This window comes from Sphaerodactylus townsendi, linkage group LG07 (genome assembly GCF_021028975.2).
Source record: "Sphaerodactylus townsendi isolate TG3544 linkage group LG07, MPM_Stown_v2.3, whole genome shotgun sequence".
NCBI classification, from domain to species: domain Eukaryota; kingdom Metazoa; phylum Chordata; class Lepidosauria; order Squamata; family Sphaerodactylidae; genus Sphaerodactylus; species Sphaerodactylus townsendi.
Window position 1 is genome coordinate 100,596,784 of NC_059431.1, and position 21,964 is coordinate 100,618,747.

At 44.7% G+C, this 21,964-nt stretch overlaps 2 protein-coding genes and 1 long non-coding RNA gene across 4 annotated transcripts in view; 1 reads left to right on the forward strand and 2 right to left on the reverse strand.

The window, feature by feature from the left end:
• The window catches only part of FRMPD1 (FERM and PDZ domain containing 1), a 90,456-nt gene extending 87,454 nt beyond the window's left edge, over nt 1–3,002 (forward strand). Inside the window, exon 17 of the mRNA XM_048502755.1 lies at nt 467–3,002. Within this exon, the coding sequence (XP_048358712.1) occupies nt 467–2,865 (2,399 nt within the window). The 3' untranslated portion in view covers nt 2,866–3,002. The remainder of the gene's footprint in view (nt 1–466) is intronic.
• The window catches only part of LOC125436125, a 513,530-nt gene that overhangs the window by 382,392 nt on the left and 109,174 nt on the right, over nt 1–21,964 (reverse strand). The gene's annotated exons all lie outside the window — the stretch shown is intronic.
• Nucleotides 8,000–21,883, reverse strand: TRMT10B (tRNA methyltransferase 10B). Of its 2 annotated transcripts, none has more exons than XM_048502760.1 (9): nt 21,759–21,883; nt 18,346–18,553; nt 15,898–16,006; nt 14,186–14,310; nt 13,206–13,358; nt 11,543–11,621; nt 10,773–10,840; nt 9,306–9,429; nt 8,000–8,333 (listed from the first exon to the last, which is right to left on the reverse strand). In XM_048502760.1, exons 1-9 carry the CDS (start codon nt 21,779–21,781, stop codon nt 8,230–8,232), a joined length of 993 nt encoding a protein of 330 aa, XP_048358717.1. In that variant the 5' UTR covers nt 21,782–21,883; the 3' UTR covers nt 8,000–8,229. The 2 variants fall into 2 exon arrangements, with proteins under 2 accessions (XP_048358717.1, XP_048358718.1); XM_048502761.1 differs by lacking the exon at nt 21,759–21,883 and adding an exon at nt 21,056–21,479 and having other exon boundaries at nt 8,064–8,333.

Consider the following 21,964-nt stretch of genomic DNA (forward strand, 5'->3'; position numbering starts at 1 on the left):
GTTGATGAGAACTTGGGTTGGGGCTTTATAGTTAGGTTACCTGAGAGAAAAGAAACATTCTTATTGAAACTTGTTTTTAAAGCATAGCTTAGAAGGATCACATCGTATTTTGAAAATGGAAAAGCCTCCATAGGACGTATACAGATTGTCATATGCATTTTGAAAAGATGTTCAGCATGGGGTGTGTGCTATCAAGAAAGGGGGGGGGGAACCCTTTAGGGAAACCTCTGAAATTTTAAAATCGAAACAAGAACTTTGATTGTTAATGTTTGAAAACAGTTGCTCTAAACCTTAAACTTTATCAATCTTTATCAGTCTTTCATAACTAAATAACGTGATGTTTATTTTTAACTGCCCATTTAAAGCAAGTGCCTATGTATCATAACATAACATAAAAGTCATTTTCTCCGCTTCAACATAGTCAATAGTCATTTCTCCACTTTAATGACAACCTCTTTATTTTCAGGCTCTGGAGGACCATTTCCTCAGAATTCAGAAGATTCTAGTGTCTCAAAGATGTCCTATCGCAGTCTGGTTGAAAGCATTCTGTCAAGACACAACAAATGGGTTGCACATAAGGCCGAAGAGGAGCCAACACGTAACAACAGTCTGAGGAAAAGACGGTCTTTTTTACAGACTAATTATACCTCACAAGTTAGTTTCCCTCTTCAGCCTCCTCACACTCAGGAAAACACTGAAGTTATGTGTTATGATGGAGAATCTGATCTTTCCAGTGCCTCATGTTCATCAACTGGGCTTTCCACTGGAGACATGGAGAGGGATCCTGATCTTCTCATACCCAACCATCTAGTCCAACTGGGCTCTTACAGAACAACCGAGAATTCACCTAGCTTAATGGAGATGGAGCCAGATACATTAGAAACTAAATCAGTAACTGATTCACTTGTTTCTTCAATCTCCGCTGTTCGTTTGCCAGGTACTCAGGAAAGTGAAAAGAGTTCAGAAGTCACATCTAGCTCCTCCTTTAAAGAGGAGTGTAAAAGTCCTTCTATCTCTTCCTGTACACCCAATCAGAATAGTAGTTCAAGTATGTCAGAAATCCCCTTTCAGCTGGAAGATATTTGCACTGAAACAAAAGAGGAACCTACAGAAACATCTTGTAGCATTCAGGAATGTTGTATAGCAACAACAGAGCATCAGTCAGAGGTAATACCAGAGGGTATGTCAGAAGCACCACCTGACAACGGAGTCAGCCATTTATTGATTGAGGAGATAACACACGAAACTATCAAACCTTCTTGCTCCTTGGACAGCCATCAGAACACACAATTGATTTATGAATCAACCTTGGATCCAGGTACTCTTCCTACTGGCGCCGTGGAAAATAATGAACAGGTTGTGCTAGACCCTAGTGGAAGAGAGAAAGATGATTCTGTCTTGTGTGAATCCAGCCAGGCATTTGAAGAGGCATTACTCCAAGAGGATACAAGCAAGAGCCTGAGTGAAAATTCCTGTAAAAAATCTGGAGCTCAAAAACAAGTGGGTTTCTCAAGTGCAACCGACTTGCTTTCTGACTCTGATGGTACTTCAGGGATAGTGACTCGTCTCTCCTGGCTTTCTTTTAAGTCGATGATAGATAATGCGGAACCATGTCAGCAAAATGATGACAACTATCAAACTGTTATTGACCCAAGTTCCCCAGTTCTTAATCAGGTTTCACTGAAAGAAGATCATTTGCTTTCAGATGGGTTGAGTCAATGGCCACACCCCATATCAGCTGAAACCAGGTCTCATGACTGGTCTCCGTTTGATGCAGAACTTGATGATGAGAAAACAGAAGATGAATCCCTTATAGATGGTGCCGTGAGTTCCAAAGGTGAACAGCCCAGTCCACTAACTGTTCCCACAGAGGAGAACGTGGACCAGAGAGAATGTGGCAATTTGAATGGGCTGGACTGCTTGCCACTTGATGCTTTGTACCAATCTGCGGGGTCTGATGAGGAAAATAGTGTTTCTGGTCAACCATTTTCCCATTTTGAACATTCTAGCTCAGTAGAAGGTGCTGAGGGCCCTGTGATTTGCAGCCACACAGACTCTCCGACGTTGAACAGGAAGGAAACGTTCTCACCAAAACATGAAGTAGACAAATGTAGTTGCCAGTTTTCTTACACCAGCTGTTTCCACGGGTTAGAGGACAAGCCAGTATTAGAGGACCCCAACCCAGCTCTACAAGGTACTTCTGAGGAGCCATTAACGACCCCACCAACAAGAAGCTCCCTGTCCTTAGATTTTGTCCCTGTGAGGTCTGGTCAAGAATGTAACTGTGCTGATGCTAAATCAAAAGACTGTGACGCTGATGTTTGGCTTCCGGACTCTCACATCAAAGCACTGAGCTATGTCAAAGATAGAGTCCGTGCCTCGTCGCTTGACTTCGGCCGTTTGTTAGATCATGTGGTGGAGCTTCAGGAAACTTTAAATCTATTCTGGGGAAACAGAACCAAGCACCCTCGGGTTGAGTGCTCAGCCCATTTCTCAGAAAACAAGAACACCTTGTGTGCAGAATCCCAAAGGTTTATGTCCAGTTGTCAGAAGGTCATCAAAACGTACGGGCCTTTGACAGAAATACAGAGCACCATTCGAGAAAGTTTCCAGCACCTTCTTCAGCTGATGGAAGTGTGCTTCCAGTTCACAAACTGTGGCCTTTGCAGCGGGAGGCACAAAGATCTCGCAGTCAATCTGAAGGATGTTGTATGTAGTTATCACCAATTTATTCAGGCAGCCCAACAGGCCGTTGAGAGGGGCTATCACCGCTTGAGCACAAAACTGCTTGTGTGCCAATATACTGCCCTCACGGCAGCCTTGTTCTGCCTGGTTCAGCAATTCAAGGGCCCCCTCTCAGTGTGAAATGAAGGATCTTACCCAATTATTGTCCTTTCTGCACCAACTCCATTGCTTTGTGGAGAAGAACCCAGCCAAGTGTCTGTTGTTAAAACAATTCTCCCAATAAAAAACAGTTAATTTGTTAAAAAGAGAGAGAGAGAGAGAACTAGGCGAAAGACAATTCAACTATTTGGTCCCATTCTTTGATGGATGTTAACGCTCAGAGCTTACATGCATTGAGGTCAGCAGGATAACCCGTTACTCCTATTTTGGTGCATGCTGAATTCATTTTTCTGTGCCACAGGATAAAGCTCACACAAGTGATGAATGTCTTTGGGTCCTTTCTAGAGTTTACTGCTGCAGTCGGGTGCATACAGCACTTGAGTGTCGACGCTCTCTATAAATGCTTTAGGCCTGGCTGAGATAGAGCATGTCACCTGGATGCATGGAACAAAAAGGTTTCCTGGTTCTGGTGGGTTTTTCTGGGCTGTGTGGCCGTGGTTTGGTGGATCTTGTTCCTAACGAATCGCCTGTATCTGTGGCTGGCATATCATGGAGGTGTATCATGGAGGGAAGTCTGTCACACACTGTGTCCAGTGAGAAGGGAATGTTTTAGTATACCAGACCACGGCCACGCAGCCCAGAAAACCCACCAGAACCAGTTGAATCCGGCCGTGAAAGCCTTGAACAATACAAAAAAGCTTTCCATTGGTGTGCCAATTTGTGCAAATAATAACCAAGGTCAAAAGGCAGCTTATTGCCAAAGTCTGTATTTGAGAGAACCTGGCTTCTGGTGCTTTGGTGAGGCAAAGTGGTGGATTTCCTAATAATGCAAATGACAGATAGTTATCAGAGCTAAGTGACCCTAATGTTGTGGGATGAATGAAACCTTTCATGGAATCATAGAGTAGGAAGGGCCATACTGGCTATCTAGTCCAACCTCCTGATCAATGCAAGACTGGCTTAAACCATCCTTGACAAGAGTTTGTCCAGCTGCTGCTCAAAGATTGCCAGTGAGGGGGACTCACCACCTCCTTAGGGATTTGATTCCACTGCTGAATTACTTTTACTGTTAAAAAATTCTTAATATCCACCTGGTACCTTTCTGTCTGTATTTTAAGTATCCTCCACTGCCAGTGGGGACAGCTCCCTGCTCTCCTCTAAGTAACAGCCTTTCAAATACTTAAAGAGAGCGATCATGCCCCCCCTCCTTTTCTGCAGACGGAGGAAACGGAATGTTTTTCTGCCCATGTTGTGCACATAGCTAGCACATATCTGGTATTTCCTATCCAATATGGTTTTATGGAAATGGGGAGAGCACTGTTCTGCTCTTGGGTGCTAGACTGGCAAAATGGGAGCTCAGCATGCTTTTCCCTGGAGACACTGTCTTCCAGGGTCAGATGTGGGGAGTGAGGTGCCCCCGGGTGGAGGGTAAAGAGGGGGTAACTGCAGGAGATGGAGGAGGTTCAGTTGCCAGGAAGAGATGGCTCATTCTGCAGTATGCTCACGTGTTCCCCCAATTAGGCTGCTAGTAGGAGATGGAGGGGGCTCAGTTGCCTGGTTGGCTCATTCTGCAGTGCACATCCTGCCTTTCTCTGATTAGGCTTCTGCCAAGAGGTTGGGGAGGCTCAGTTGCATGGAAGGGATGGCTCATTCTGAAGGGCACGATCCTGTTCTCCCAACAGGGGAGCTGCTAGGAGGTGGGAGAGGCTCCATTGCCCAGCAGAGATTACCTGTTCTGCAGCGCATGTGCCCCGTTCCTCCAATTAGGCTGCAACCAGCCGGTGGAGGAGGTTCACTTGCATGAAAAAGATGGCTTGTTGCGCAGTGTGCATGCCATCTTCCCCTGATCAGGCTGCTGCTAGGAGGTAGGGAAGGCTCAACTGCATGGAAGAGATGGCACGCTCTGCAGTAAACTACCCTGTTCTCACGATTAGGCTGCTACTGGACAGTAAAGGGGGCTCAATCGCATGGGAGAGGTGACTCTTTCTGCAGTGCATGGCCCTGTTCCTGGATGGCCCTGCAGTGCATGGCCCTATTAGGCTACTACTAGATGGTGGAGAAAGCTCAATCGCATGGATGGCTCCTTCAGAACATAAGAAAGAGATAACATAAGAGATGGCTCCTTAAGAACATAAGAAAGAGCCTGCTGGATCAGACCAGAGTCCATCTAGTCCAGCACTCTGCTACTCGCAGTGGTCCACCAGATACCTTTGGGAGCTCACATGCAGGATGTGAAAGCAATGGCCTTCTTCTGTTGCTGCTGCTCCTGAGCACCTGGTCTGCTAAGGCATTTGCAATCTCAGATCAAGGAGGACCAAGATTGGTAGCCATAGATTGACTTCTCCATAAATCTGTCCAAGCTCTCCTTCTGAAGAGTGCATCCCTTCTCCCAATTAGCTGCTGCTAGGAGGTGAGGGAGGCTCAGTTGCCCAGCAGAGATGACTTGTTCTGTAGCACATGTGCTTCCCATCCCTCAATTAGGTTGCTGCTAGGAGGTGTGGGAAGGGAGAAGAGGCCCCAGTCCTCAGGGGGGAGTCACAGCCCTTGGTAAGGCAGCTTCAATTTTTAGTCAGGCAAGACTATGTCAAGTGAAGAGGAAGGGGAGCTAAAGGTTCTTGAGATGTTCAAAGGTGTCAACTTCTATGCAATGGGAGACATGGACCCCCAGGTAACCATCCTTGGCCTCACTAACCTCCTTCCTTCCCCTGGCCAAGGCACCCTCTTCTTTTCCAAAACCTTCCAATTCTTTGTGTTCCCACCCCACCCCTTTCAAGGTCCACACACTGACTGTGGCTGTGGTAGGCTTTGGGAACGCAAGATTTTGAAGGCAGGGGGCTTAAGGCATGTTCTAAATATTCATGGGGCAGGGGAGTGTTTGGGGGGCTGATGACTGTTAATGGTTTTTAGAATGCCTATTGTGCCCCTATTTCCCACCCACCCCACCACCTTGTGCTCTGCTGAAGTCTACAAGCCCTGGAGTAGCATGGAATCAAACAGGCCAGAAGGAAAAGAATGGGCTCGTCTCTAGGAGTTTTGTTATGCTTGACTTTGCCAAAGGCCATGAGTAGACCCCACCCACTCATCTGATAGGTTTGGGCTTCCCCAGAGTTTGATTTTACACCTTGGGAAAGGGAGGGGGGGATACCAGAACAGAAGGCCTGTTGAAATGAATTATGTGTCATCAAGTTGCTCCTGATCAATGGCCTCCCAAACATCCTCTTGCTGACAGCCTTTATCAGATCATGCAAAGTGAGAGCTGTGGCTTCCTTTTGGGTCAGTCCCTCTTTTCCTACTATCTTCAGCATTTCCTAGCATTATTGTCCTTTCCAATGAGTCTAAAGTACAGTAGCTTCTGCTGAGTCATTTTAGTTCCTAGCAGCTGTTCATGGACTGTACTTTATTAGGCTGCAAAGGAACGTGAGGTGCATTTCCCCTGCCAAAATTATGTGTGCTGCGTTTTAAGAAATGTCTGGGAAAAGGCTAGGCTGAAAAACGTTCTCCTTGGGCGGACAGACATTATAGAGAAATAAAATACTTTGTAACTATTCATTAACAGTTCATAGAGGGCAACATAATTTATTCTATCATTTAAAAGAGTTGTTGATTATATACGTTGACTATATGGATTGGGGGTGTCATTCTGCATTTTTGCCCCTCTTTAGAAAATGCAGATCCAGCCTTGCTGTCTCCTCAGACTAAAGGCTTGAAAATGTAGTCCATTGGCGACAAGCACTCTTAAAGCTAGATAAGCACAGTGCGCTAATGGCTGTAACCTGTGAAGCAACATCTTCTTACTGCTTAACCATTGCCAGAGCCCTGATGCGTCCTGTTTGGTTTCTCTTCCAGTGGACCTTGTTGGGGTCTGCATTCTTCTCAGTTCCCTTCCTGCAGCTGATGGTTGCTGACCAACGTTTGAGCCACAATGACGTTGCTGACCAACGTTTGACCCACAGCCTCTCTCTGTTGCCTTAGATTCCATATGTAACCCCTTATTTAACTGGAAACAGTTTCATTGTAAAGGGATGCCCAATATTTTAGGAGAACGCTGAGTGCTGGGAAATCTTACCACTTTTGTCTACAAAACCGAATAGAAAGTTTCCAGAAGAAAGCTGAGCCCACCACCTGCACGTTTGTGTGGATTCTCGCCTGTGTGACACATTGCAAGCAAGGCAAGGGCAGTTCTAGCCTTGAAGCCTTTCTCAAAATGCTCAAGATAATAACACCCTTGGATGGGGTTTTCTGGTGTTTATCGCTGTTGCTTCTCCTAGAGGCTAAGCTTTGATTTCTGACAAAGTATGACCAGTGTCTGAAGATCTCCCTGCAAGTTAAGCATGCCTGTGGGTTTCTCCTGCGTGGTTGTATCAAATAAGGAATAGACTCCAGCGGAAGGCTTTCTTGTAGGTGGAGCAAGCGTGTGGATTCTCTCATGTGTGATAAAGGATGCTTGCTTATTAAAGTCCTTCCCCCAATCAGAGCAGTTTATCTTGGGCTCTTTTATCCTTGCTAGTCTTGCAAATCACCTTTTGGAAACTTATTTTCAGACAGATCCTTGCTGCTGTCTTCCCAACACCAGTCTTGTTTCTTGGGGGTAACTGCACCTGAAGCCATTGGTGTCTAATAGTACCCTCTTCTGAAGCATTGGTTCCTTCCTGTTTACATTCAGGACAAGATTGGTTTTCAAGTGCTAAATAAAAGTTGTCCCACAGGAGAGCCAGTATAGCATAGCAGTCAAAAGCTGTGAAAATGGGACTACCTGGTTCAAGTCTCAGGTTGGCCCTGAACTCGCTAGATGAGCTTAGCAAACGGCCGCTCTCTCAGGCTGAACTTTCTTCCCCAATATGGAAACAATGCTTACAAACCTTATAGGATTGCTGTATGGTTCAAAATAACTTATGTGAACACTTAAAATGCAATGCATAAAAGATACACATTATTACCATTATGAACTCATTTTGCTTTGGAGTCTTATTTTTTTCTGCAAGAAACTAACATGATCTGTGTGTAGGCCCAAAATTGATACCAAGGATTCTGCATATGGTGGGCTAGAAACTCCTCAGGGGGAGGTCACTGGCTGCAGCATTCGAGTTTTTAAACAAATGTTTATGCTGCTTTTCAGTATAAACATTTTAACAGTGAAGGGTCTGTATTTTGGGGGGGGGGGGGAGGGCGGTGCTGCTGGTGGAAATCTTGTCCTTAGAGGCCCACAATTAATGTTGATGTTGAAGAAATCAATAGAATATTTTAATCCCTTCTCCTAATACAGATTTTCTGAAGCAAGCAAATAGATTGGTCCGCATAGCTTCTAAGAAATGGAAAGAGAGGCAAGTTGGCTAAATTGCTGAAGATAGAATCCCACACTTTTCCCTTAAGAGATTCCTTTTGTTACTAAGTTGTGTCTTGAAGGACGTATCCTTTCCCAGGAGAAACTGCAGCTTTCAGGGCTTCTGCCCAGCTCTTGGTCTCGTAATATGTTGATAAGGCATCAAACACTGTGGAAGAGAAAGATTTACATCATGAACTACAAAGATCCTTTAGAACTGTTGCAAGGGTACAAACGGTGGGAGATGAATATCAATGTACTGATGTTATCCCAGCTTTGAGCAGAAATCCCTTGCTGAGCTCAAGACCAGTGCATGAACAGAGATAAAAACTGTTGTTTTAAAACTAAGGATCCCAAAGGTGAACAAATCCTTTTCGCAACCTGTCAAACTGTAGCCTTTCCATAGTAGAGTTAATGATCACAGGACAGCTCCAATACCGTAAATTTGTGGTGTTGCTATCATCACTGTAGTGCATGTTCTCCACAGACTGAAAGATTAAAGAACAGCCCTTCACAAAATGGGTAGTGGGCTTATGGCACTCCATGCTACAAGATGTGAGGACAGTCATTGGTTTAGATGGATTTTAAAAGGGGGACTTTACATATCAATGGAGAATAGGCCAACTTTTAGCACTAAGCCATGATAGCAGAATGTGGCTACTGGGTTTAGAGGCCGAATGCAATGAATTGTCAGATGTGTGGATTATTGTCCGCAGGCTTTAATAGTAGGATTCCCCAAGGCATTTGACTAGTCACATTTGGCAATAGGGTGCTGGGCTGGATGGGCCATTGGTCTGATGCAGCTTAGTGATTTCTATGTTTGTATGAAGAGAAATGGGAAATGAATTAAAGGCAACTGTAATCAACAGCAGCAATAGGTTGTGCTACAAAGTCTCGCTGACAGTATCCAGCCACGCACCCTAGCGGAGGGAGGGAGAGGGGAGGGAGGGAGGGGTGGCATCTTGACATGGCCCACCCACCCTAGTGGTGGGAGGGGTGAGGGGTGGCATGCAAGGGAGGGGAGGGAAGGGGGCCCAGCATCTGGACCTGGCCCACCCACCCTAGCAGAGGGAGAGAGAGGGGAGGGAGGGGTGGCATGCAAGGGAAGGGAGGGGTCCATGAAACAGCACAAAAACCTCACCTTGGTTGATTGCCAAAGTTGTCGAGTAATAGTTTTTGGCATTAACTTTCTTTACCATGTACTCTGGAATCGGTAGCCGTGCCATCTGTAGATGTTGTTCCTGGGCATTTTGGAAGGTCTTTTGCTACAAATGAAAATACACACATGATATAATCATATGAATCCCCCTGCATCCCAGTTCATGAGCCACTACCTGTGCTAAAGGTGCCAAAGGACTGTAGTAGCTCTTCAGCTACTACAGTAATTCACACAGAGACATTCCCTTTCATGCCTCTCGTCCTCACCGATTCACTCGTTTGCTCCCTCTGCTTGAGCAACCTCTGGCTTTGTGTAGCGCAGAAGGCAACAATAAAGTCACAGTGATTCTGAACAACTGCTGAATGGAATGATCAAACATAGGAAAAAAGAATAGAACACAAGATCTACTGTAGCCGGTCAAGGGCCAATCTAACCTAGGATCCAGCCCATCCAGATGCCTCCAAGCAGAATATGAAGGTAACAGACGTCTGGTTTTCAGGTGCCCCCGCACAAGGAGTTTACATTTAATTATCGTGTCTAAAGGCCTTCCCCATGGAGACCCTATCCATAGGGGTAAAAGGCTTCTGTACCTTTAAGGGCTGGATTGAAAAGAGAGTTTTGGCAGATGCAGTTTGTCACATGCTAAATATGCATCATCTGCTCAACTGCTAAAGGAGCAGGGTACATGCTCAATCACTTGCTGATTCAGTTCACATCCTGTTTGTCTGTTGCAAACCAGGAACCAATTTTTCGATGGACTGTTTGTCAACCCCTTTCATTACTGTTCAGCCAGTTGCTTCACGGTGCTCATTCCTAGCTTGATGGAATTTCACTTCCCCTTCATTTGCTGCATTGCTGCTCAACTCGACAGATGGTTGATTAAATAATTAAACAGTTACAAAGCATATAAAGCTGTCATAAATAAATGCTGGGTTCAAACAAAAACCCACTGTTGGGGGTTTGCTTCTGTAGCCCTTAGTTGGCAGCCATAGTTGGACTGGCAATGGCAGTGTCCTTCACATGTGCAGAGTTTCGAAACCTGATGCAAACCTGTTCTACCGGGCAGTTGAGTTGTTCAGTGCCAAACCAAACAGTACTAGTGACTGCCTAGCATCTGACAGACACAGTCAACCAAGACATGCTTGACTTGAAGTTTACAGCACCACTAGTTACATCTGTTCCACAGATCAGAGAGAGATTGGCCACTGTTGTGGAGGTTCCCTTTAGCTACTATGGCTAGTAGCTACTAATAGACTTCTTCAGAAGTCTTCTTATACACAGTCTGAAGGCACAAGAACCTACTCTTCCCTTACTGCATTTTTTATCCCTTCCTTCTGAAATATTAACTCTACTCAGGGTAGAAATACAGGATTTTGGAGCTTTTGGTAAAACTCCAACACGGATTAATTTTAGGGGTCTTCATATCTAGCCGTTTCTGTACAAACTCACCTTTTGAATGGTTTCATCTACCAGCCCACCAAGGATATATACTTTGTGTGGATCGACTTCCTCCAGAGCTTATGAACAAAGGATATGAACATATGTAAGCCAGCGATTCAATCACACCAGAACAACAACACACAGAGAGACAAAAATGTTTCATTCTGAACATGAAGCTAGTATACTTTCATTTTGCACAAGGTACCGTGTGCTCTGGATGCTCTGGGTACATGGGTTTGTTGCAGAAACAATAACTGCTCACTCTGCTCCAGCTAATTTTTCTTAGGAATGTGTTTGAGCAGAGCTCTTTATTAAGAGAAACCTGGGGCTGCCTCTGAAAATGGCATCCTGCATCAAGTCCAACATGTAATGTAACTGTTTCACTTGGTGACATCAAAATGTTTCCTACCCTGATGACAGCAGGTGTGGTCTTTGTAAGGCAGGGCTTACGAGGCAGGGCTTGTTCGGGCTGTCCAGATTGGAATGAAAGGCGTTTCCAAGGATGCCAATATCAAGTGGGGAAACTGCACTGGAATTGCCTACCCCTCACAGCATTAAAAAACGTCTCATTACAGTAATGCTACAAGGACGAATACAAGTTGTGCTGAAGGCAGATGTGTCAGTTCAGCTATTTAAGATCTGGACATAACAAAGGCAACAGCTGGATATAAGTTTGGCTAAAGTCACTCAAATTATAGGCAGAAAAGAAGCTAAAATTCTAAAACCTCTACAAAATAATTAGACTTTTAACAAAAAAAATTAACAGAGGCACAACATACCATTCTCAGCATCTGGAGTGAGGTAAACAATCGTTTCTAATGGAAATAAATCAAGATAACTTTCTGGTGTGACATCCATCTGAAGAATAAAGCAATATGCTTGTATGAGATTTTCAAGGCCTTTGGAGAGAGGCATTTGGCAGGAACCAATACCACTTCTTTACCATTTTTATTCAAGCAGATGTGGGGTGAGCATTTCCAATCCAATGTAAACTCAGCATATTGAGTTTTGTAAGGTCACCTAAATGACAGCTCCCCGACCTGGTGCCTATGGGCACCCTGGCACCTACCCAGCACTTCCTCCAGTGCGCACCAAGCTTTTTAGAAAGTGAGTATGGCCTTTTCAAGGCAGCCCTTGTTTTGACTGCCCTGATTGAAATGAAAGGAGTTTCCATGGATGTAAATAGCAACAGCTGTCATTGGACGATCAGGAGCTGCTGTCAGCATCCAGGTTTGTGGTTCTATTATCTTTGAGATTTTATTTTTTATTTTCCCTTCTCTTTGTCCCTTCCTCCACACAGACTTCCTTTTGTTTCTTTTCATTCACTTTCTGCAGGGCTTTTGCAAAGTAAGGAGGAAGATATTGTTGGGCTCCAACTCTTGTGGCAGCCATTTTGGGTTTGGCTCTGCCTCCTGTGGCAGCCATTTTGTGGTGATGCTCACCATCCCCTCTCAAAATTCCAGAGGAGCCCACAGGCTCAAAAAGTTTGGGAGAAATACATATCCAGAAAAGGACCTCAGCATTTATTCTGTGCTCAAGCTTACACAACCCCAAATAATGTGAGGATTTCAAGGATTCATTATCACAAAATTCAGACAGTACCCCCTTTCCATCTCTTGCAACTTCAGTAAAATCATATTTCATTCTACCTTTGCCTCTCACGATTTTGCCTTCAGAAACATGTAAAATGCAGCAACAGGTCTTAGCTTAAAATACACACAAGAACTGAACTGGCAATAAAAGAACAAGAAAGAAGTCTTCATATCACAGCTGATTGCTGTGTGTAAAAGAGTGGTTCAGTGTATTGCAGCATCAAAGAGGCCAACTTAATGCTAGAGATTATTAGGAAAGGGACTGAAAATAAAACAGCTAATATTGCAATGCCCTTGTATACTTATACGGCACAGCCTCATTCAGAATTTTGTGTACAGTTTTGGTTGTCATATCCCCAAAAAGGTGCTGAACTACAGAAAAGGGCATCCAAAATGGTGGAGTGGGTGGAGTGCCTTCCCTGTGAAGGAAGGCTGAAACTTTTGGAGTTTTTTAGTTTACAGAAAACTTGGTAGATTGATAAAATTATACACTGGATGGAGAGGGTGGACAGAGAGAACTGTTTCGCCTTATCCCATAATACTAGGACTCCGGGGGGGGGGGGGAGAGGGGCAAGTGAAGTTGACGAGCAGGAGATATAGGCCGGACCATAGGAAGTTTACCTTCCAAACATGATTAACTGCCACAAGATAAGTGCCTGCTCAGTTGGCTTTAGAAGACAGATTCACAGAGGAGAGATCCATCAATGGCTACTAGCCATGGTGACTGAATAAAGGCCTCCACATCCACAAGATCTTCAGAATACCAGCATTTGGAAACAATATGAGGGGCTGAGGGGAGGCTTCGTTAGTTCTTCGTTTTCACTTCAATAATGTGCTTAAAAATACTTACAAGGTAATTGCTAAATCCATCATTCATCCTTAGGCACTCTTCAGCAATCAGACTGTTTTTCACAAACCCAGTGAGGCATAGCCAAAAGGGCTTCTGGGATTTCTTGTTGGAGCCATACAGCCTTCTTATCTGACCAGCAAGGCGGCTTATTTCCTTTAAAAAACAAAAACAAGTTGGAATCATCTCAGACACTTTGGTTTTCCAGCCTAGGTACCTTTCAAACATAAAGTTTTTGTTACATTCCAAGTTAGCCCAGCCTCTTAAATGAGCCCGGCAGGGTGAGGGAGGCTGAAGATGTGGACAAAATACTTAGACTCAGCCAGGTACCTCTGTGCATAATTCCTCTCAAATAAGACTGACACAGCAATACAAAATGTGTCTCCTCACTGCAACTTTCCTTCCTCTTCTTGTCCAGTACAGAAAGTTTTCACTAACCACAGAGGAAAACTGCCAATTCCCACATAGGCCAATAGGACTCTTTTCAGTGTAACAGTGACTATCGTTTTCAGAAAAGAGATATGTATAAATAAATGAATGAGGAAACCATGCTACGTTGATAGCCTGGCCTTAACTTGGTTAAGGGTATGAAGCTTTAAAGAAACCACATGGAAAGGGACCAAAAGTTCTAAATTAAGGCTTGGATTAGTAGCCCCATTTGTTCAATACTGGGGGTGGGGTGGGGGGGGGGAAGCTTGGCGATGTCAAGAAGATTTCAGCCTGACATACCAATTCTGAAAGAGCAGGCAGTTTGTGTTTTATTTTCTGTGATGCACGGAACAAGCCAAATATTTAATACCTTCCTCCCAGAATTCCTAAGCAGTACATTCCTGCAACCAGTAAATCACAAGGAATAGAAGATGGTACCTTGTGGTTTTTCTAAGAATTCAGTTATGCTATCAGTAGGTGACGTCTGGCAACTGAACCACAAGACCCAACGAAGAAAAAGGGAAGGTGGGTCCACTTTCCTTTGCTGTTTCTACCTTTTTAGTCATGTGATTGGTCATACTCAGGTCAACACACAGCAGAGGACCTGTTTCCTTGGCTCCCAGAAGGCGTTCTCTTGTGATCTCTTTTAAGTCACGCTTACTGAGTTGGGGGGCTGGTTCTGAAACACAGAAAGAAATGGAGTTGAAAGGAAAAAAAGCATTTCTAGCTGACAAAACTCTAGACTTTAAGTACATAAGCAGACTCTTCTATGAGGTGATAATAGCCCTGTCACAATGCACATGCGCATCACTTGTTCGAAAGTATACACCAGTTAAAGCTTCCCTGTCTAGGGAATCTTATCCAAAATAGATCCTTTGACTTGGCTGAACATCTGTGATTATCACTGTATCTAAGACTGGACTATGGCTTTATAGTGTGGATCAAGGAATCCACAACATGGAGAAAAGGTACTGAAAGGATGCATTTTTCCACAAGACTGGGAAGAAACCCAAGTTTGGAGGGGGGGAAATGAAATGTTTTTTAAAAGCTAGGATTAAAAAAACTTTAAAATCATAGAAGCAGCATCTGTCGCTTTAAGAACAGAAGTGGCAGAATTATGCTGTGGTATCTTGGCAGCCATTTTGGGAGTTGCTGGGTAACCACTCACCAGTATTAGTGAGGATTCTAGGACTCTGTTAGTGTTAGGAGGGGAGAGAGACAGACTAAGAAAGGTAAAGGATAGGAGGTAGAGAAGGCAAATCTGAAGACTAGACCCAGCAAAGGGAGGAAAAAAGGTAAGTGGCTAGGTGAGAAGAGGACAAGGTTGCCAGGGGAAGAAATAGAAAAGGGTAAGTAGGTGGGTGGATGGAAGAGCAGAAAAGGCACAGCAGGCACATCAAGAGGGCCAAAGAAAAGTGTGTGTGAGAGAGAAATAGGGAAATTATATCCCCCCTGAAGCAATTCTTCACCAGCACCTCAATTCTGTGTGAATAAAGTTTATCTGAATTTCTTGAAAGTTTAGGAAACTCCAAGGCCAACCCCTCAGAGAATGGATGTTGCTGTGTTTTGTATTACTGTCAAAACTGCATCTTTGATTTCATAAGTTATTGATATAATCTTACAAGACATTAATTTTTGAGAAAAGTGAACTGTTTCTGTAGAAGACTGGCTGTAGTTTGTGCTATCCAAGGATGTGGTTCAGTGCAACTGCATAGAATGCAGTAACACCTCCATTTTTTAAATCTTTAAACTCATGGAATCATTTTGACATTGACATACCTGCTAAAGTTTATGGTCAGTCTTCTAAGGCACCCTCAGATGATTCCCAGCACTGACCAAACCTGCTGGTGTACATATCATCACCCTATGTGAACTAAGTACGGACCCTAAAACATTGCTGACAGGAATTGTGTGGCTGGAAGCACCCAACTACTTTTAATTTACAAATAGCAGCAGCACAGGGTCAAAGCTTGGAACCACAGCAGAGACACTTAATGCCTTCTCGCAACACCGCTGTCCCAAGCGGAAACGGCCCCAAGTATTGTATGTTCTTGCTACAAGAGCTAATAACAGTTCCACAGGCTTGTTTCAGCTCAGAACAAAGACGGAGGGAAGGAACAAAGTTCACTTCCCCTTCATTTACACAGCTACCCCAACATGAACTGCAGCCCTGTGGGTGCTGCTTAAGAAGAAAAAACATTGGAGAGATCCATCACTGATATACCAGGATCTTACACCCCTTGCCCTTCAGGATATTACACTGTACCTTTTTCTTCGGCAAGTCTGGCTCTTCGCCGTTCTCTCTCATGTTTCCGTTTCCTCTTCTTTGCGGAAATTATCTTTTCCCAGTTTCTCTGCTTCCTTAGAACGTTTCTCTTTATAATAGAAGGAACAGAAAATTCTGAGGAAAGTCATACCCTGAAAGCAGGAGTGGCTCATCACATCTAGAAAGGTAGGGTCATTTTTGTAACGACACCACAAAAATGTTCACCAAATGTTGAGCATTACCTGGCTAAGCGTAATTATTCTCCACAAAACAGTCATGGTTAATTTAGCTCTCTTTGGCCCCTTCCGCATACGCAAAATAATGAGTTTTCAAACCACTTTCACAACTGTTTGCAAGTGGTTTTTGCCATTCCGCACAGCTTCAAAGAGCACTGAAAGCAGTTTGAAAGTGCATTATTCTGCATGTGCGGAATGAGCCTTTGTGTTCTATATACAGGGTCTGTAGGTAGACATTTAATGCATATTTTAACGTATTTTAATGGGTTCAGTAAATAGATAAACGTATTTGTTTTTAATATTGTAATATCGTAATTTATAATGCCGATAAAGGCTTCTGGCTGGCTGGTAAAAATTTTCACCTGACCGAACATAACAGGCACCTTAGCTTTTATGCACAGATGCTGGCCATTTACCTTCACTGCCCTTCTACCAAATCATGGCCAGAAATCATTATTTTTTAAAAGAGATTACTAATAGATACACTTTTACCCACTGCCAGTGTACTGGAGTGTCAGACTAGGATCAAATCCCCACTCTGCGATGGAAGCTAAATGAATGGCCTTGAGTAAGTCAGTCTCTCAGATTAACTTATCTCACGGGGTGGTTGTTGCAAAGATAAAACTAAGGAGGGAAAAATGGTGTAAGTCACTTTGGGACCCCGCTAGGGAGAAAAGTGGAATATACATGCGATCAATAAATATGACTCCAGTTCAAAATGCAACTACTGACAAGCCAATAACAGAGAGAATTAAACCATCTGGCTGGATGGCAGCAACGTCTGTTCACATAGTTTACTGTGGTTGCGCGAAACTGTCTACTCATTCCCAAACGAAGAGCCAATGTGGCATAGTGGTTAAGAGCAGGTGGACTCTATCGTCAATCAACCTTTATTGACACTGAGCACAAAAAGTTACAGAATGTTGCACTTTGAGTCTCGTATCCATAGCGATTGCGAGAAACTTGGTTACCTCCACCTTTGTATGGGAGCAGAGGGATGGGGGGGGGGCGCAATCAGAGGTGGGATCCAGCAGGTTCTCACAGGTTCCCGAGAGTAGGTTACTAATTATTTGTGTGTGCCGAGAGGGGGTTACTAATTGGTGATTTTGCCACGTGGCTTTTGCCTTAGTTACACTCCTCCTCTCAGCAGTAGTGCGCAGAACTTGAAGCAGTCTAGCAGGAGGTGCACCGGCATGCGTGGCAGCCTGCACCTACGTGCATTCGTTTCCCGCCCAAGGACTGGCGCAGCGGCTGCATCCTTGCCACCGCCTCGCCCAGGAATGCCCCGCCCCTGGAATGCCCAGCCCTGCCCCCCATCGTGCCCCACCCAGCCCCATTGGCGCTACGCCACAGTTTGAATCCCACCACCATGGGAACCTGTTACTAAAATTGTTGGATCCCACCACTGGGCGCAATGCACCAGGCGTACGCCCCCGCTGGGTGTGGCAAGGGCGTGGCGGGGGCGTTCCGAGGTGGACAGGGGTGTGGCAGGGGTGGAGGACGCACCAGTGCACCAGGCACTTTCCTTCCTTGCGCTGTCCCTGTATGGGAGTGCTGATCACCTAAAAGGTAATGAGCTATTTCCTTTTCAGTAAACAAGGTATCCCCTTTAAAAAGTGGCCTGATATGTGTTCCCTGCTAGGGTTCACAGTGGAGAAGCATATGTGCTATGGTTTCAGATTGACTGTGAGAACAGGAGCAAAGTCTTTTACTATGGGTAAATATCTACTCCAATGGGTAGCTGTGGGGAGAATAAAAAGGCAAACTAATATAGAAGATCACTGAAGCTGAGGAGATGTAAGTTGGGAAAAATAAGAGAGCGTTCCATGAGCGGGGATTATTCCAAAATTCAACGGCAAGCAAACCTGCGCGTGTGAGAGTACTAAGTTTTGCTTTTCAATGTCCAAAATCCCTTTGCTTCAATAGAGACTCTAATCTAGAGAACTGGATTCGATTCCTCACTCCCCTGCATGAGCAGCAAACTCTTATCTGGTGAACTGGATTTGTTTCCCTGCTCCTGCACATGAAGTCTGTTTGGTGACCTTGGGCTAGTCACAGTTCTCTCAGAATTCTCTCAGCCCCACCTACCTCACAAAGTGCCTGTTCTGGGGAGAGGAAGGGAAAGACATTTGTAAGCTTCTGTGAGACTCCTTACAGGAGAGAGCAGTGGGATATAAATCCAAACATTTCTTCTACGTCGAACGGTACCTACCGAACACCCAGTCTCATTCCCTGGGAATTGGTTCCTGATGTGTTCCCACTCCATATCAATCTGAAGGAGCTCAAAGGCATCCAAGAAGTTTTTTGCATCTTTCTCGAAAACTTCCCCATAAATCTGTTGATGGTCACACTTGTCTCCACAGGTAGGATCCTCTGTTTTACATTCAGGGCACATCATCATTTCTCTGCACCCCTGTAGGCTGATTGGGGGTGGTGGTGGTGGTGGTGAGATAAAGATGAACATAGAACAAAAAGACTGTTAACCTGACAGGCCCAAACTTCCCCTCCTAGCAACATTTGCTTCCAGTTAGAAGACACTGCCTTCTCCTGAGCCAAACAGTCTTTCTATGTCACTACAGTCTTCTCCAGCTGGCTGTGGTCCTCCCAAGTTTTAGATGTCCAGCTTGGCCACTGAATGTGCTGTAGCTCAGGGATACAGCATCTGCTCACGTGCAGGAGGTCTTAGGTCCGTGGTGGCAAACCTATGTCACTCCAGATGTTCATGGACTACAATTCCCATCAGCCCCTGCCAGCATGGCCAATTGGAGCAGCAGTGGCGTAGGAGGTTAAGAGCTCGTGTATCTAATCTGGAGGAACCGGGTTTGATTCCCAGCTCTGCTGCTTGAGCTGTGGAGGCTTATCTGGGGAATTCAGATTAGCCTGTACATTCCCACACACGCCAGCTGGGTGACCTTGGGCTACTCACAGCTTCTCGGAGCTCTCCCAGCCCCACCTACCTCACAGGGTGTTTGTTGTGAGGGGGGAAGGGCAAGGAGATTGTAAGCCCCTTTGAGTCTCCTACAGGAGAGAAAGGGGGGGATATAAATCTAAACTCTTCTTCTTCTACTGTCTTAGGTTCGTTCCCCAGCATCTCCAGTTACAAGATAAGGTGAAATAAAAAAGCTCTGATTGAGACTCCAAAGAGCTGCCAGTCAGAGTAGAAAAATGCTAAGCTTAGGTCTCACTCATTGTGAAGCAGGTTCACATGTTCCTTCTCTCGTGTGTCTAAAAGACACTGCCGAGTCGTAATATGTGGAGAGGGGTTGATGGAAAGAGATGGAGTGAGCTCCACAGACAGGCTATGACTTAGAAATCTTTCCAGTCAACCTGGAATTCAACTGAAAGATCTAGTGGTGTTCTATAAAATATACTCCTGGACACTGTTGTACGGAGTTTAGTACACATTAACTGCAGCATTTGATAAATATTAAGGGTGAAACATACTGAAGAAGGCAATGAGTTTTTTCAAAGAGCAAATCTGCTCATGGGTCTTTGTGACACATGAGCACAGAAAACTGTTTTGCATTGTCAAACCATTTAGTCCCATAGTATTTGCTCTGCTTAGTCTCAAGCAGAGGTTTCCTGTGGCCTGCAGATTCTTTTGGAGATCTTGGGCAAGAAAAGCATACTTTTGATCACTGACCTTAGGCTCTTTCCCATATATATTTAATTATGTGATTTATATTGGGGTATATTTGACAGATTCCAATAGAAAAAATAGATGTACATTTAATCTACTTGAACTTTTTTTAAAAATCCACCTCACACACAAGGAAGGGTTTTTTCTTTCTATTTTCTCTACAGAATAAAACAGGCAGCCATTTCTGACAAAACACCACCAAAGGCAGCCCCAATCTCACGCACATGTCCTTGCAAGTAATTCCCATTGATTCCACAGGTCTAGCCTCTAAAAACAGACTCAAAGCTTGGGTGTTGTGGGTTTTCCAGGTTGTATGGCCGTGTTCCAGTAGCATTTTCTCCTGACGTTTCAAGTGCATCTGTGGCTGGCATGAAGCACATGGCCATACAATGTGGAAAACCCACAACATCATCCTAGTAATTCCGGCTGTGAAAACCTTCGACATGGACTCAAAGCTTGTTCATGTTCACACACCTGTTAGTTAATTATTTGAAAACAGCAGCCCAAAGCAGCAGCCTTCATTTACAAATGACAGCTAGCATTATGTAGCAATTATGAGTGGTGGACTCTAATTGGAGAACTGGGTTCAATTTCCCATTCCTCCATACGAGCAGTGGGCTCTTATCTGAACCAGGTTTGTTTCCCCACTCCTTCACATGGAGCCTGATGGGTGACTTTGGGCTAGTGACCAGTGGCGTAGTGCCCATGGCGTGGGGGGGCAGCAATGCCCCAGGTGGAGCTGCGGCGGGGGCGTGTGGTGGGGCATGTGGTGCTGTGGCGGGGCGCAGGGTCCATGCGCCCTGGGAGCAATTTCCCCTCACTCCGCCTCTGCTAGTGATAGTTTTCTCAGAACTCTCTCAGGGTGTTTGTGGTGGGGAGAGGAAGGGAAGAAGTTTGTAAACCGCTTTGAGACTCCTTATAGGAGAGAAAGGCAGGTTATAAATCCAAACTCTTCTTCACTACGATGAATCAAACTCTAGAGATCCACACTTCTTAACACTTCCGACTGAGCAGTTTTTTGGGGGTGGCATCGGTTCACATATTCATCCAACAAAACACTGATAAATCAAATGACATACAATGCAAGCGTGGACCAATAACAAACACAACGTGAAATCGTGCACTCAAGTTAAATGGGCCCCACTCAACCAAAATGCATGAAATAACATTATAGTATCAAGTAGGACATGTAAATCGGCTTTGATCCAGTATGCAGCTATCTCCCACATGCATCAAACACCCACACTGCTAAAGCATTAAACGGTCAGGGGTTGTGACTTACTTCTCCTGAAAGCACACTGAAGAGAAGACAACACACAATAATCAGATCTTCTGACGGCAGACACTGAATCCGATATCAGAAACAGGACTGTTAAATCCACCCGTTGGTTCTCAAACTAAGGACAACCACCATGTGGCACTCCCCCAAACGTCGCAGACCAGCCCGCTGCATTCTGGGAATTGTAGTTTATTATCTCTGACAACTACCTTGTTTAAAAATTCCCATCCCACAATGCGGACTCAGAAATGATGATAAAAATGACTCTGAAATGACATAAATGGACCATATCGCGTATGTTCTTCCCCTCCTGGGGCACACACATGCTTATTCTCTATGTGTGGCTCCCGCTTTTTATTGCAATAAACACGCTGCTGCATTAGACCAACTATTTCTTTAGACTTATTTATCTAACAATCTTCTGGAATTAAAAAACGAAACAGCTCCCCTTGCTAGAGTCTTGAAGATGCTACAATGCTCCTGTTTACTTTTGTCCAAATTACTCTAAATGGTAATTTAGACCAAAAAGAAGAGTTTCTCTCCTGTAACGAGACTCCAGGCAGTTTACAAATGCCTCCCTTTCCTCTTCCAACAACTGACACCTGGTGAGGTAGGTGGAGCTGAGAGAGTTCTGAGAAAACTGTTACTAGCTCAAGGTCACCCAGCAGGCTTCATGTGGAGGAGCAGAGAAGCAAAAACAGTTTACCAGATGTGGAAGAGTTTACTCATGCGGAGGAGTTGGGAATCGAACCCGGGTTCTCCAGATTAGAGCCTCCTCTTCTGAACCACGACACAACGCAGGCTCTCAAAAAGGACGTGCTTCTTTAAGAGCGCGGGTTTTATTACCACGTGTATCGCGCCCTCCCTAGCCCTCTTCCTTTTCCTTCCTTTTGCGGCTTTCCCCTCCAATTA